The sequence below is a fragment of the Carassius carassius genome, chromosome 38 (assembly GCF_963082965.1).
Source record: "Carassius carassius chromosome 38, fCarCar2.1, whole genome shotgun sequence".
Classification (NCBI taxonomy): domain Eukaryota; kingdom Metazoa; phylum Chordata; class Actinopteri; order Cypriniformes; family Cyprinidae; genus Carassius; species Carassius carassius.
In genome coordinates, this window is record NC_081792.1 from 25,906,485 (window position 1) to 25,923,735 (window position 17,251).

A 17,251-nucleotide genomic window follows, 5' to 3' on the forward strand; every position below is an offset into this window, starting at 1 on the left:
ACACAAACAGTCCACAGATTGCACTGGGGAGCTCAAATAATGACAGTTTGGAAAATGTAGTTTTGTATTCTGAGAGATCCTTTTTATTGTCTGAAAATCCATCCATTTTATTATTACACATGATGTCCTACATTACAAAAAACAATATGTATTTAGGGTCTCAGAAACCTCTGTTATTATCTCGATTCTCTACCATGTTTTATTTTTCTAAGTGTGCAAAAGTTGTACTAAAAAGAGAGATGATAATAATATCCTTGTGTTATCTGTGAGTGTTATCTGTCTATCTGTCCCCTCTCGAAAGGGGAAACAAGAGATGAGTTTTGAAATCATCATTATTATTCTATTAACATGTAGATGACAAGTTTTTTTTAATGCAATTAGACCAAAAACATAAAGTTATAAAATAGTTCCTTAGGTAGTTACTAAATTCTTAGACCTTTTTTTTTGTAACCATGCTGCTTGACACCTGACTTTTTCAGAGAAAGCGAAATAACATTTTTAGTTCCTTCTCAGTTTTGCAGTTGACTCATCACTACAAAGAATCACAGAAATGTAACATTCACAGATTACAAAGAAAGTATTTTAATGTAGTGAAAGCTTGGGGGAAGCGCCTCTGCCAGAAAGCCGTCAGTTTATGTCACTGTACGTAAGAGGTGACAAATATCTCCTCTCTACAGTTGAACCACATTTTTTTCAGGTTGGGTTTTTTTAAATGCAAAAGTTTAAGACTTTCTTAAAAGTTTGTATTTGTGTTTGGAAGAGTGACTGCGGAGCATCGCTGCAAACTCAGATTGAAATATTGGGAGCTTAATTTTACTGCTGACATAGGCAATGTGATAATTAAAGTTTGCGCTTGAGTAAAAATGTAGGTAGGCTTTGTAGAAATGGGGGTTGTTTTTGTATGTTAGTGGAAGTGTGTGTATCTCTTGTTGTGTAAGATGTTTGAGGAGCATCTCTTGAGATGTTATCAGAATGTGTGATACTGCCTACTGATGTGGCTTTTAAATACAAGCTCAACATTTGATAGCAGTGAAACTTTTTCCAGTCGCTCTTTCCCGTGCTGCATTTGCTCTGTCTTGTTTGTTCACCATTCTTCTACACGACTGTAGACTCGTGTTCGTGTTTGACCCAGTCCCAGAAATGATTCTTTTCGCTCTTAGTCATGTGGAATCAAAGATATGCAACACATGCTTTTAAAAGTTGATTTACAAGAATAGTAATTAAGCTTACTCCAAAACCAAAGTCATTTGATGAATTACTAAAGCTCTTTTCAATACCACAGGTTGTAGTGTCCACAATGCAGAAGGGTTAGAAAATAAACATGAAAGTTTCATTTTTGGGTGAAATGATATCCTATTTTTTTAGTTGAATAGCTCATAGATAAAACACCTTACAAGCAGAAGTAAACTTGATGTTCTCCTAGTTTGAGGAGATTTTGGGTTTTTCTCTCACAACATCCCAAATCCTTCTACAGTTCCATCATATCCTTCTGGTGTTCCTCTGTCATGCCACTCTCGTTTCTCTATTAACCGTTGTTTCTCAGCTGTGCGGTGAGTGTGTATCCTGTTTTTGACAGCAGGAGCCCACGTGCTCCGTCCTGCACTGGTGAAGTGGCCAGCAGGGTGGGGTGGGGTGGGGAGGGAGGCGCAGGGTCTCAGGATGTCCTGAAAGGTGAAGGTTTCGTCTTCTCTTCCTGTCTGGGTCCACATGTTGAACAATGGAGCTCTGCGATCTGAATGTGTGAAATGAGGAAAGAAATGGGCAAGTTTCTGCATTGTTGTAGCTGGAATTGTTCTAGTTTTAAGTAGTTCATGCAAAAATGACGCTTCTTTTGCTATTTACTCTCATGTTCTCCAGAGTTTTACAGCATTTTGATGCACTGTAAAAAAAATAAAATAAAAATTCAAGTTGTAAATAAAACTAACGATTTCTGGAGTATGTTTCTAATGTTTTTAATTTCTAATTAAAAATTGTTCTGCACCAATTTTTTCCAGTCTAGCGAGGCAAGGAGAAGATCTGTAACATATAACTAAGATTTAAGACTGTTTTTCACACACTGAAAACTATTTAGTGTAGGCCTAGTTAATTTCACAAATAATTACAAAGAAATGACAGGTAACATGTTTTGGGGACAAAATGTAATTTTCCTTTTAATTCTTGTAAATCAACTGTAAATGCATTTGTTTTGCATGCCTTTGATTCTAAAAAGCTCTGAAAACAACAGGTTAAATGTGTTATTAGTAACACTATTAAACATGACATTTTGAAACAAAAAGACCAAAATATATTCTTGTAAAAACTATTCAAGTAATCTCTCTTATAGTTACAACTTAGGAAAATTTGTACCATTTGTATGAAGCTTCAAATATAGGACATAAATCCTATGGACTACTTTTACGGAGCATACACATTATGCAAATAATCTCTTTCCGTGTTCCACTGGTTTAAAATGATCATTTTAAGATGCCTTTTTGGATCAGATCTTAAATCATTCAAACTGTTCTGTTATCATCAGCGCCTGCTGTTTCCCTACATATCTTCAGTTTGACCTGGAGAAGAATTAGAATGACCGGTTATGTTCCTCACAGCACAAAACAGCCTGATCTGGTTGCCATGACAATGCCATAGACGCAGTGTCTTTTCTCAAAGACCCCTAACTTATTTCAAAGACCCGTAGTCATTCAAGGACATGCAGGCAAGACCCAGAGTCTTCTGGAGCTGATTTTATTATCCGTAGCTTTGGAAAACAACGTCTAATGCATCCCGCACAAATCGCTGCATCTGTATGCTTCTATAAAAATCTGAATCAAGATGGAATATAAAAGTGTGCCAGGCTTAGAAAATAGCACATTTTAATGTCTTTCGCCTATGTCTTTCTTTGCCTGAAGGGGGTGGAGGAAGGTTTTTGTGTGCCTTTTTTTCCGCAAAGGGGCCCTTTATTCCCTTTCTCTTGTTATATTTCTTTATTCCAAGTGTGTTTTGTGCTCAGCCTCCTTTCATTACCCCCTCCTCTTGTCTCTCAGATAAATGCCACACTAGCCTTTCACTTGGCGCCACAATAACCGGACTGTTTTAGGCCCAGAGAGGCACAATGAAAGAGGCTGCTTTTTAACCTGCTCTTCTCGAAAGCACAAGGAGGAAAAAACGGCGGCGACCCACTCTCCTTTCTTTCTCCTCTCCCCCTCTTTTGTGTCCAGAGCGTGGTCGTACCATCTTCCCATTTATATGTCTTATTTAGAAGGTCTCAAAAGAACATGAGCCCAAAATTCTGATCTTTAGAGCTGCTTTTGTTGTGGAAAAAGACAAAATCGACTGGAGAAAGTCACAGACAATGTGTGTTTTGATGTATCCGGGGCTGATTTATGGGAAATATGTGACGCTGCTTCAGATATTTTGAAAAATTAGCTCTTTTAATTTGTTTGCATGCATAATATGCCAAGATATGAACTTTTTATGATATTTCCACATCTCCAACATCTCAAATGATATTTTGCGTCTAAAAACATTCTGTGATGGGACTGACATATTAAACAGTTTTTCTGGTTAAGGCAAATTTCTTAACCTAGCATTCTGTATATTTATATATTAAATATAGGGTAACACTTTAGATTAAGGTTCCATTAGTTAATGTTAGTTGATGCTTAATTAACATAAACACACAATAAACAATACATTATTTACTTTATTTATTAATTTGTGTTAATGTTAATTAAAATACAGTTGTTCATTGTTAGTTCATGCTAATTCCCAGTGCATTAACTAATGTTTACAAGCGCAACTTTAGATTTGAATAATACATTGTTAAATGTTGAAATTTATATTAACTAAGATTAATAAATGCTGTAGATGGATTGTCCTTGCTTCGTTTGTTAACTAATGTAGTAAACTAACGAATGGAACCTTATTCTATAGTGTTACCAAATATAGTTATTTTTGTATTATCAGAAATATACATATTTATTTTGCATAATTTAATTTGCATAATTTGACAAAATTACAGCTTGATTCATTGGAAACTATGCCCACTGTGCGTGGTGATACTGCGTATATAGATTTTTATCTTGAGAACACTTTCACTTTTGTCTAACCTTTGGTGAATCTTTATTAGTTACTCATTAGTTACTTATATATATATACACAGTACAGACCAAAAGTTTGGACACAACTTCTCATTCAAAGAGTTTTCTTTATTTTCATGACTATGAAAATTGTAGAGACACACTGAAGGCATCAAGGGCTATTTGACCAAGAAGGAGAGTGATGGGGTGCTGCGCCAGATGACCTGGCCTCCACAGTCACCGGACCTGAACCCAATCGAGATGGTTTAGGGGTGAGCTGGACCGCAGACAGAAGGCAAAAGGGCCAACAAGTGCTTAGCATCTCTCGGGGAACTCCTTCAAGACTGTTGGAAGACCATTTCAGGTGACTACCTCTTGAAGCTCATCAAGAGAATGCCAAGAGTGTGCAAAGCAGTAATCAAAGCAAAAGGTGGCTACTTTGAAGAACCTAGAATATGACATATTTTCAGTTGTTTCACACTTTTTTGTTATGTATATAATTCCATATATAATTCCACATGTGTTAATTCATAGTTTTGATGCCTTCAGTGTGAACAGGGCTTAATTTGTGCCGGAACAAGCCGGATCCGGATCGGCACCTCCGAAATCGGATCCGGCACCTCATTTTGGCCGATCCCCCTCCTTCCGTATGGCAGACAGATATGTGCCGTGAAAAATTAACCAAAATTCATATCTCTATTATAATTCGTTATTATTATTTTAAATCACAGGGTTTTACAAATTTTTTACAAAAACTTCATAACTGTTTGAATACAGCATTTCCTTTACTCAAACACTATGTCTGTAAAGGCTTATGTCTTTGTGTGTTTGAAGACTGGAGAAGTACGTTTTTTGCCATCTAGCCAATATACTTTTGTACGTTTTGAATATCCTGTGCATAAGCGCTTTATCGTTTATATCATGAGACATTGGCCAAGTTAGCAACCCATATAGCAACAATAAACGTTATATAGCCTGTAAAAGGTGATGATAGCATATAATGCGCTGCACTTGCCTCAGATGCAGACAAAACACAGATCTCCTCATTCGCCAGCCAAAAACCTTGTTAACATCTCGGTTAGGTATGTAACAACGGTTCCCTGAATAGGGAACGAGATGCTGCGTTGACGTCACCGTATGGGAACACCTCCCGGTGTGTCAAATGTCTGAAGCCCTATACCATCCCACCAATCCTATTGGCCAAATAGCGCTTGGCACCGCCCTACGCATGCGTACGCATCATAAACCTGAGTGCCGCGCGCTATTTCGCCCAGATTTCACGAACTGAAGAAATGCTATCAAGGTACGGAACGGCCGGGGCCGCAGCATCTTGTTCCCTATTCAGGGAACCGTGGTTACATATGTAACCGAGATGTTCCCTTACATAGGTCACTTTGTTGCTGCGGTGATGTCAACGTATGGGAACCCTATACCATAACGCCTGATGTACCTGATAGTTGGAATCCAAGGAAAGCATCTGCTCAAGCGGAGAGAACCCGGGAGCCAAGAGCCATCCTCACATGCAGACTGTAAAACTTGACAAAAGTGCTCGGTGAGGAACATCCTGCTGCAGCACAGACATCATATATAGAAGAACCACTGAGAAAGCTTGTGATGAAGCCACTGCTCTCGTGGAATGAGCTCTAACTCCTAAGGGCGAAGGGAGTCCGCGCTCCCCATAGGCTAAAGATATAGTCTCCACCAGCCAATGGGACATGCGCTGCTTTGTGACAGCATGGCTTCTATTTGTGTCCTAACAGACAAAGCTGGTCGGACTCACGCCATGGAGCTGTTCGATCAACATATCAACAATCTTCAGCGCTCTGACAGGGCAAAGACTCAGATCTCCTGACCCCGCCTCTGCAGGGGGTAAAGCCTCCAAGACCACTTGTTGAAAGTGAAAAGGGTTCGAAGCGACCTTAGGGACATAATTAGGACTCGGTCGCAGCAATACTTTCACAGAGCCTGGTGCAAAATCCATGCACGAGGGCGAAACAGAAAAAGCCTGTAAATCCCCAACTCTCTTGAGGGAGGATAAAGCCACAAGAAGAACTGTCTTTAGAGTCAGGATTTTATCCGGTATAGTTTCAAAGAGCTCAAACCAATGCCCTGATAAACCTTGCCACACAATGGATAAATCCCATGAAGGAACTCGCACAAGGTGGAAAGGCCTCAGCCGTTGCGTACCCTGTATAAAACGAGAGACCAGCTGATGACGGCCTACTGAAGCACCATCTATATATACGTGTTAAGCTGAAATGGCTGCCACGTAAACTTTCAGAGTGGGTGGCGTCAGAGAAACGGTCTTGAAGGAACTCCGGTACTGAAGCCACTGGGCAGTAAACCGGATCCAATTATGAATTCCACACCAGGTCGTAAACAGTTTGAAACAGTCCATTTGAAAGCATATAAGCGTCTCGTAGAAGCTGCCCTAGAATTCATTATGGTCTCTGTGGTTTCAACAGAAAGACCGGGACATATTAACTCACTCCGCTCAGAGGCCACACCCACAGCTTCCATAGATCTGGCCTTGGGTGCCAAATCATTCCCTGTGCTTGCGATAGTAAGTCCTGTCTGAGGGGAATCTCCCATGGAGAGCCCGCTAACAGACTGACCAGGTCTGCAAACCACGGCTTTGTGGGCCACCACGGAGTCACCAGCAGCAGCTGCTTCACTCTGTCCAGCCGTATCCTGGATAACACCGCTGGAATTAGACGAATCGGGGGAAAAGCATACAAGCTGGATAGCAAATCCACTCCAAAGTTCAAACGTCCAGGGACATGAACCGCTCGGATCGACAGAAATCTGTTCTGAGACCAAAGAAGAATATTTCTCACCAGTCTGCACAGGGGGCGAGAGCGTAATCCTCCTTGATGATTCAGATACGACACAACCGCTATGTTGTCTGACCTGAGTAGTACATGACGGCCGATCAGCAGATTCGAGAAATACTGGAGAGCTAGAAAAACCGCCAGTAATTCCAACCTGTTTATATGCCAACTGCGTTGTGTCGCCGTCCATACTCCGTGAGCTGGGCGCCCTTGACGAACAGCTCCCCAACCGGTCAAAGACGCGTCCGTTGTGACAGTCTCTCGATAAGCACCAATCCCCAGCCGAACTCCAGCTAGAAGGAATTCGGTTGACATCCATTGTCTTATTGATATAACACACCTCCGTGTCACAGAAATCGTCCGATGCAGAAGACAACTGGCAGAAATGTTCCGGCTTGTCGTCCACCACTGAAAAGGGCGCATATGAAGTAAGCCCAGACGGATTACAGGGGATGTCGCTGCCATTAGACCTTAAAGTCTGAGGCACAAACTTACCGTTACTGTGCGGCCCACTTTGAAGTGACGCACGCATGACGCGAGAGACCAAGCGCGCGGGAGAGATAGTCTTGTTGTTATCGCGTGAGAGTCCAAGTCTATTCCCAGAAGGTTATCCACTGAGAGGGAATTAAAACACACTTCTAGAAATTCGTGCATAAGCCCAGGCTGTTTAGATGATTCAACACAAGAAACCGATGGGAGTATGCTTGAGTCTGCGATTGTGCTAACACCAGCCAATCATCCAGGCAATTCAATACACGAAGGCCCTGGAGCCGCAACGGGGCCAGAACTGCGTCCATGCATTTCGAAAATAGTCGATGAGCCAAGGCTAAGCCAAAAGAAGAACACAGTATTGATACGCTTTGCCCTCTAAAGCGAATCTGAGTAAATTCCTGTGTCTCTTGATGATCTGAATATGAAAATATGCATCCTTCAGATCGATCGTGACACCGCTGGAATAGACTTTACCGTTAACATCTTGATTTTGACTTCTGACTCCATCTGAGAGGGGTCTACTTTTATAGCCCCTATTCCCCGCAGAGATGCTCCTGCCGCAGCACCACGATTTGGTTAACAACCATGGGAGATTTCCACGGCAAAAAGGCGGGCCTTTCTGAACTGAATGGTGTATCTGTGATGAATTGTGCGTAACACCCATAGTGAAAATGCCGGGCAAGCGCTACCCTGCGGCCCATAAAACGTAGTGGTTTCCAAGCCTCAGCCTGCAGCGTTCCCACATGCATTAACGTCTGAGCACGGAAAGCTCACAGCGTCCGTAAGCAAGGAAAGCGCATGTGTAAAAGTCACTACGTTTCGTTGTGTCTAATCCTGAAGCGTATCCACGGCAGAATTAAATCCAACAAAATGAACATCGGGCCATGCCGCTAGCATGATTACGGCAGCTGTGTGAGCTGTCATAAACAGGCCGTCTTAGTCAGCCTCTTGTGCCATCCCTCAAACTCTGGATTGTGCAGAGTGTCTGAGGGGGCGCTCAAGTGATAGCTCGATCCAATGATGCTCGAGGTGCCTTTGCTGTGAGACAGTCAGTGTTAGAGCATGGGGACTGCAGTGAGAGGGTTGGATGTGCATTAGCGGTCCAACAGTGCTCTCTAATGGAGCGCACAGTCCCTGACGAACAGGAAGGGAAGCGCATGCGTCAAAGTCGCTGCGTTTCGTTGTGTATAATCCTGAAGCGTATACAAGGCCCAATCTAAATATTAGTAAAATTTCTAAATAGTAATTTAGCCATCAATAAAATGACCCACAGGATGACCTTTCACCTGATGACGACGACCTCATCCGACCGGGACGATTCGTCACGCCGCACGCACATTTTTTAATTGCCAGAGGATATTTTCAACAAGCTGGTAAGAGGGGTTTCATTCTCAGCGAAGTGATTTTGATGTTTATTTGCTTATTATTATTTTACAAGAACGATGTGATGTGAGAACATGCAGATAGGTTGTTTATATTGCTGTGTGTAGCCGTAGTGTAGAAGTAACGTTAGCGTGCTGTTTGAGGGAGAAACGTTTCACATGCATCGAGGGCAGAGGCGTCATGCCCATTCAAAGTGAGGGAGCACGTTGCCCCCTCAGATTTCTGAGCCAAGTGGATTTTAAATGCAGCTTCCAAACAGAGTAATATTTTTAATATATTTTATACAATCACAGCGGTGTGATTAGATATTTCAGTGCACAGCATCAGCTTCTAAATTCAAATCTGTGTTCGCTGGCTGGCGCTGAGCCAGAGACAGACGCATTTGTACAACAATTCATGATAACCAATCAGAAACGGTTCTGTTGCGCTTATGAATGCAATGGCCAATCAGAGACGTGCAGAAAAGTCATCACTGAAACGCGGTGTTTTGTTCACTTGCTCGCTGGCTGAATTATTTAGCGAATTCTCTCATCAGAAACAACAAAAAGTGCAGATATGCATAATGTAATGTAAAGTGCTTCAGTGATTTTAATGGTGAGTGCCTGAACTCTGGCTAGACTGTATGAAATTGTTCTTTGATAATGTAAATGTTCTTTACTCTCTGTAAAATGAAAGTGTTAAAATAAGTAACTTACAATATTTGCAATATTGCAAATTCAGTTGTATTAAAAATATTTTATGGCATGATATGGCACTTAAGTAAAAAGTCAGGTTTTATTAGTTAATAGATTACACAAATTTTCCATTAATTGATCAAATAACAATCTATAAAGGTGCAAAACGCGTTTACTTAAACACGTTTGAGAATCGAGATATTTCCTGATATATTTAGCATATTTGGAATTGTTTTGAATAAATAGGAAAAATAGATAAATAAAACATAAGCCTATATCAGTTATACAGTGCTTTCGTAGCATGACTTATAGCTACCCCCCCCCCACCCCACCAAAAATGTGCCCCCTTAAAAATCATGACTGCATGATGCCCCTGATCAAGGGGTCTGGTCTTTTTATGTTATTTGACTAAACTATTATTATATTACAGTATTTTTTTAACACGTAGAGTGCCTTAAAAATAATTATCACAACACTGGTAAGGCTTATTCAGATTTTCCCATTCTCTGAATTATCATTATGAAAATAAAAACAATTCAGAAATGAATTAAAATATAATTATATTTTAAATGTGACACAAATATATTTTTTTATACAATAGCAACAGTGTTTACAACAGCAAGACCACTTTAGCCTGTAAACTCAATAATATCTCTCTGGAAATAAATGTAGAAATATCAATGTCAATATAAAATGAATAATATACCTGACCTGACATCAAAGTGCAGTGTGAAGGATAGGAATAACAAATGTCATTTGTTTACATTGCAAAGGTGTTCAATTTTAGACAACAACAACTACAACAGTAATAATAATATTAATCACTATATTCCAGTGTATACGTTTTTTATATATGTATAATGTTTTGTATCAATATTTAAGGTGGACTTATTAATTAGGTGCAAGAGTAGTAGTGATGGTTAAAATAATAGATTAATGCTGAAATAGTAAATTGAGCCTTGTTCCTAGATGGACAGAGAGTGGAAAGTAATAGATCAAATGAGGAGATGGAGATAGAGGAAGAAAAAGAGGGAAATGTAGAGGCACAAGTGACAGAAAGAGAGCAGGGAACAGCAAGCCAGGAGACAGAGGCTGGTGAGAAAGAGGAAAATGTAGAGGCACAAGTGTTTTCTATAGTTTTTACTATAACAGCTGTTCTTAATTATTCTGGAGAACAGAGAAGAAAAAGCCATCAGGTTGGGACAATTTAAGACATTTCAGTTTCTAATCCCAGAGTTATTATTAGGTGGAAAGAAAATATATTTTTTTACTTTTAAACTTAAAATTGTCTTTTCTAATCCGTTTCTTTTTCAAAACTGCATCACAGCATTTGCTGCCATATCAATACATAATCATCCATATCGATATCAGTGAATCAGCAAGGAATGCCTCACAATATATTTCTGTATTGATATTTTGAACAGCACTATTTAAAATCTTGTTCCATGTGCCCCTTTTATACTTCGAGCACCTGCCCCTACAAAGGTCCCTGCACGGCCCTGTCCGAGAGAGTTTATGGTTTCGAATGACTGATTGAATCTTGTTTGTGTGGATTTATTTTATTATTCAAACCTACAAGCTATGTTGAATAAATGCAGGAATTTACCTCTTTATAAACTTGAAAGCTGCGTGAATTATTAAAACCACAGAAATGTAGGACCTGATTATAACTATTACACAGAGATTTAAAAAATAAAATTCCACAACTTTTTCAAAATGTTTTTAGGCCTGGAAATTGTTGTTTTAAAATCGCATGGCATTTTCATGACCTTACAGACCCTAAATGCAACTGATGCGCGCTCTTAAAATAACTTAAACTGGTCCAGCAATGTGATTGCGCGAATGTTTCGTTACCTCTCCCTCCTGTAATCACATGCCGGATCCGTTACCCCGCTTTGTTCCGGGACCTCGCAATTTACAAATTAAACACTGAGTATGAATCTACAATTTTCATAGTCATGAAAATAAAGAAAACTCTTTGAATGAGAAGGTGTGTCCAAACTTTTGGTCTGTACTGTATATATATATATATATATATATATATATATATATATATATATATATATATATATAAAATCAAAGATATAAAAATTGTGAATATTATCTTGAAAAAACTTGGAATTTGTATTTAATATAAAAAAAACTATATAGTACATATTAAGTGTCTTTAGTTGAGGAATCACCGGAATTGAACCAGTCAGTTTTTTTACTCCTAATTTCCAGGAAGATTTAAAGAAAGTTGGAAACTCTATTCAAATCAAACAAGTATATACAAGTCACAAAATTACAGACGTCACCATATCCGGGACCAAATGCAAACAATCAGATCCCAAAAGCAAACAGCAAATGGTCCTAATATACACCCAGGTGAGCTGTATTGCTACCGTAAACCATGATCCTTAATCTTTCTTTTTTTTTCTGAACTTTTTAAAATATTGGTGTTCAGGAAAGCATGAGCCCAGACTGTATCATAAACCATGAGTTAAGCTTAGGTGTGCTATAAATATATAGTGCTGCTCATAAATGGCAGTTGAGATAGTATTCCCATTGAAACAGTACCCGGAAACAATATTCGATTCATCATGACATAAACCAATAACACAGTTTGGTTGTGAATCCATGTGTCCTTGTGGTTTCTTCATGTGTAAACCCTGTTGATTTGCATTGTTTTTTTTCCTTTTCTGCATTCAAAACATTGAGACTGGTGAGTTAAGGCGGGGATTATCAGGGACTGTCCCCTGCACGGAAGAGGAAAGACCATCAAGAAAGAGCTGTTATTACACAAAAGTCAGCTATCAGTACTTAATAAAAATAAATTTGCTTGTTTGTGGAAAAGGTGTTTTGACTACTAGCTTGGCACAAGGTTTACAACTGGTGAGCTGAAAATCTACCATCGTTGTTTTAGTTTTTTTAGAGACTGAAGATTTGCGTGCTACTTTTTCATGGATGTTTTAATGTTTTCTTGGCATATTCAACATTTTGTGTTTGTGATTTAACTGTCATCTTAAAAGCTACATTGTAATATTTCCTATGACGTAAATGCCAAATGATTGTTTTTACTATAATTACTACGTGAATCGTTTTAAGGCGTTTCTTTTAGAGTTTGTAAAGCTTTGGGATGAACAGTTATTAAAAATATTGCATAACACACACCCTATGATTACTGGTCTGGAATGTTTTTTATTTTCTCATCAGAAACAATGAATTAATATCATTGTTCTTCCAGAAGACATTTTGCCTGTTACCTAATGTTTTTATTCTTGTGTCTATCAAAATGTAAGCACTGTTTGATCAATTTACATACTATTTTAGTCTTATCAGATATACTTATATTAGGGATATGTATCCTTTTTTTGTACAGCAAATGTAAATGTCCTCAGCAGTCAAATCAAAACGAACAAAATGTTCTTTATATATTTATCGGGTTTTGTGCCATGTTTATTCCTGGATATCATTCTCCTGTTTCACTTTTACAATGTTATCAAATCCCTATCTGTGTAAAGTACTCCATGGATAGCTATAACTGAGGCAAACGTCATGCAAATGCTACTGTTTGCCTTTGCTATAGGGCATACTTTTGTGACCACAGTTTTGCGCATCCGGCATCGAGAGCATCAGCTATCTTCTCCGTTCCTGGGAGGACACTGGACAGTTTTACTAAGGGGGTGTCCACCATCTTCCATATAACAAGATGAGTTGCTCCTCCAGACTTCCATACTGGCAAATGGAACCATTTCCAAGAGACAACCAGAAGACAATGAAAACTGGCCAGATGATCTTGAGGTTGGTAGACTGTGTAGGTTAAGGCTTTGTATCTTTTGTTAAGAGTAGTTACTGTCAGGCGGGTTTGGAAGCTCCTGTTGTTGGGTTCCAACAGCTGATTGGACTTTGCATCACATGCTGATAGGCTCAAAGCTTACAAGCACTTCTGCTTTTAACTGAAGACCCAAAAGAGTTCATGTCTTAAATGAAACCTACCATCATCCAATGCGCTCTGCTGCAGTTGGTTTTCAACAGGTGTTTTTTTAAAGTTAGATTGTGTCTAATCGTTATGTGCCTCTAATTGCCAAGTGCAATGATTTAGGAGGTTAAAAAGCAAAAAAGAGCTTTTGGGCTTCAAGTTCAAACTGGTGTTGTGTCACTAAGTCTTCTGTTCTTTAAATGATTGCTTAAATATTGGTAAAATAATGTCTTTGCGTGCACAGGCTTGTTTTTGGCACTCCTGATAGTTTTGTTTGTGCTTTTTGACAATTTTTATAAGACCAACTTGTCACAAGGTGGAAATGAACCACTTCAGGATCATCTAGGAAAGGGAGAGATCGAAACTACGACAAAAAAACTTGTATCTGCATCAGAGGAGCACGGCCAGAATGTGGGGCCACGACATGTTGCGACTTGTAAGGCAACTTAAGCTTTTGTCTTGCGCACCCCTGACTGTGGGAAGTATTTCATTTCAAGTGTTTTAGTATAAAAGCAAAGAACCTGGAGGCTGATGTTATCTTAGACTACAAAAGTCTGTCAGAGCTCTTTGGAAATACGTCTTATGACTCCACATCCTAACAACAGGTAAGAACGAACTAGAGGCAACTTCTCTATTAAGACCGACTGTCAGTTAACATGAATCATACTGTTGATTCTTCTGGCTTGTTTTGCATGTGCTGACATAAGAGCTTGCCATTATATTTCTTATCACAATCACCAAGAGTATGACTCATTCACATTTTGCTTGGAGCCAAGATTAAAGAGGATCAAGAACAATGCTGTCAGTACCGTCCTTTTGTGTGTGTGTTTTCCTTTTTAAAATATAATGAAGTATTGTGGAAGCCTGTTTTTGAGTTAAAAATCTTGTTTACAGTAAGATAAATTCTTATTGTAAAAAGTCTTTTTTTTAAGACATAAAGTTGCAATAATGAGAAAAAAGTCACAATTATAAAAAATTGTTACCTTCTTTAATTTGTTCCGTAGTTCAGATTAGAGATTTGGATGTAGTTACATTTAGAATTTATAAAAAGACCACTGTGCTTCAGAAAGTTCTGCTACATGCAAAATGTGCAGTATGCATATCATATCATTTTGCGTGAATTCTCGGCTTTGCTGGTTTAGGATTTACCCATCCAGCTGTTGCTTTTTACAATGTAACATTGTAACACTTGTGCGCGATGAGCGTGGAGAAGCTTCGCTTTAGCATTAATCTTCACGAGTCCGTTTAGAGCTTGAGGCTGTGCCATTTTTTGACAGTCAAATCCCTCCAAGCAAATAGCTGGAATATCTCTAGAACTACAAGTGCACTTAGAAGGAGCTGACAAATTCACACTTCCTGCACCTGGTTTGTGGATCAGTGCTCCTCAACTGGGGGAACAGGAATAATTTTAGCTCCCTCACAATAGGAACTTAATAGCGCAGACTTCTCGCAAGTGTTTATTTATAATGCACCAATGGTGGCAGGTTATTTGACAAGGATCTTTCTTGAGTCCACTCAGTTCCCAGGGAAAGGAAGGGGGTCTTGTCCTTGGTATCTAAATCTGATTTGGGAAGACCGTATCAAGTTTGCACTTCACACTGACTGATTCGTAGCGAAAGAGCGACCTAAATTGACTGCTTTAGTTTGTGGCACCGTCTCACATACAAATGCAATTCCTGTATTTTACAGAAAATGTTTTTGTTTGCTTCTAGTTCAGGCAAATACATGAACAGAAAACTACGCCCTTTTACCCAAACCACTTTCCTGCATGGTACATTGGGCATATCACTACTTCAAAAAGTGCTAAGTGTTCAACCTTTCTCTTGTGCCTTAATGTAAATGCTTTTGTGTTTTCTGAGTGAATGAAAAAGTACAGGAGGAACTGGAATCGGCCCAGTGAGTGTTCTGCATTTTTTGTTCTCTGCCACGGACCATCGGCACATTCCGTTTGTATTGTTACCCTGCTGTGTTTCCTGCAGCCTATTGCTTTTGTCCGTGTCATGCCATTGTTTAAACTTCCCTTGTTCTGTAACAATGGGCAATATATAATATAATATATATATATATATATATATATATATATATATATATATATATATATATATATATACAGGGAGCTAGAGAGTGGAACAAAAAGGGAGAGATGCATTTTCCCTCTTTTTTGTTTTCTTTGGGTTGTCTTGTGTTCCCTTTGTCATGCACAGCGAAAGAGGAGAGCTGTTTATAGACCTCAGCTAATTTTGAAATCGCCTTCTTTTTTATTCCTTCCCTCTGTCCGTCTCTCTCCTCCTCATGTCCTTCATTGCAGAAGGGTTTACTGTGCTACTTGAGACGGCCAGATACTTGATGGGCACACTAGAGTCTTGCATCTGTTTTCTGACAGTGCGTTGACAGATTTGAATAACTTGGGATACGCACACACAACACAAACATGCACAAATATTCTCCTGAACCCTGGAGACTGAAGAAGTGGCTTTGGTGAAAGAGTTTGAATGGGGCAGCCTGTGTCTGGGCTCTACAAAACCCCTTCTGTTCCTTATGCAAAGCAGTCAGCTGTTTTTTCTTTTCTTTCTGTGGTCTCTGTTCTTCCCAGACAGTAGCCATACAAAACCGGAATACCCTTGTTAGTAATGCAGTTTGACATGGCTTCAAAGTTCTTCTTGGTAAAATGTTAATTCAGTTTGAAATGTTGTATGCATATTTCTGTAATATGACGTATTTTTGGATTAAAATGAATATTTAATGAGAAAACTTGTAGGACGGGACTTGATATTTAGCTATCAGGAATTGATGGGATGCTCTAAAGCATCTCTATATTACAGGTGGTTGGATGGGAGGGGTTAAAAAAATAAGAGGCCTTGATGACATCGGCTGAAAAGTAACTTTGTTTCACAGGCAGAGCAAATTATGTTTTTGGTGCAAGAATATTAAGACAAACTTGTTTCTTTCTTTTGATTAACATGGACTAATTAAATTTTTTTTTTTTTTAAATGTCTTGGTTTTATAGAATGTGTGAGCCCAGTCCACCTGCTCTTCATCCCCACACCAAGGGCAATGTGACCATGGTGGGTGTTGGTATCAAGCTTGAAGACGACGTATCGGGAGGTAGAGTCATCAACCGAGAATCCCAGCAGTCCTCTCCAGTCAGTGATTGGTCAGTTCGGCAGCTGTCGGACAGAGAAGACTCTGAGAAGTCAGCACCCCCTAATGTACAGTCTCCTTTGGTATGACCCGGAATTTAATGAAGTGTTTTTGTCTTGTGTGTATGCACAATATTATCGGAACATTATCGGTATCGGCCAATAAAGGCTTAAAATGTAAACATCTGCGTTGGCCCGATATAAAAAAATGATGCTGATATGCCTTGCCGATAAGACGACTAACTGTCAAGTGTATAGGGTGTGCTAGTGATAAGATCATGTCAGCAGTGTGGTCATTCTTGAAGCAAAATTTTGCATTCAATCACCGCATTCAATTTGAGAATGCAAGTACAAAATGTTAAGGTTACCAATGCATCTGTCTGAAAAGAAAAAAAAAGTGATTGATTTATTTATAGTTATTTTCAAAGTTTTAAGTGCTCTATGAAATACGTTTTTTTTTATTGTTTTAGTTCTAACAAGTAAGTTTGTGCTCAAAACTAACCGAAATTAAAAATAATATGTTTATAATCTCTGCACAGGAGAGACTTAGTGTTGTTTCCAAACAAAGGGAAATAAATCGGCATCGGCTATCGGCCAAAATGAGTTAAAAGATATCAGATATCTATATCTTGGTAATGTCTTGTTTTATAAATGAAAGTCATTGGCTCTTTCCCCATGTTTTGGGGATGTTTGGAACATTGGCATGTTTCCC

At 39.1% G+C, this 17,251-nt stretch overlaps 1 protein-coding gene across 3 annotated transcripts in view; it reads left to right on the forward strand.

Moving 5' to 3' along the window:
* LOC132119657 (transcription factor SOX-13-like) overlaps positions 1–17,251 on the forward strand; it is a 36,024-nt gene that overhangs the window by 6,190 nt on the left and 12,583 nt on the right. For all 3 annotated transcript variants that reach the window (XM_059529809.1, XM_059529811.1, XM_059529810.1), the window contains exon 2: positions 16,407–16,623. In XM_059529809.1, coding sequence (XP_059385792.1) covers positions 16,408–16,623 — 216 coding nt within the window. In that variant the 5' untranslated portion in view covers position 16,407. The remainder of the gene's footprint in view (positions 1–16,406; positions 16,624–17,251) is intronic.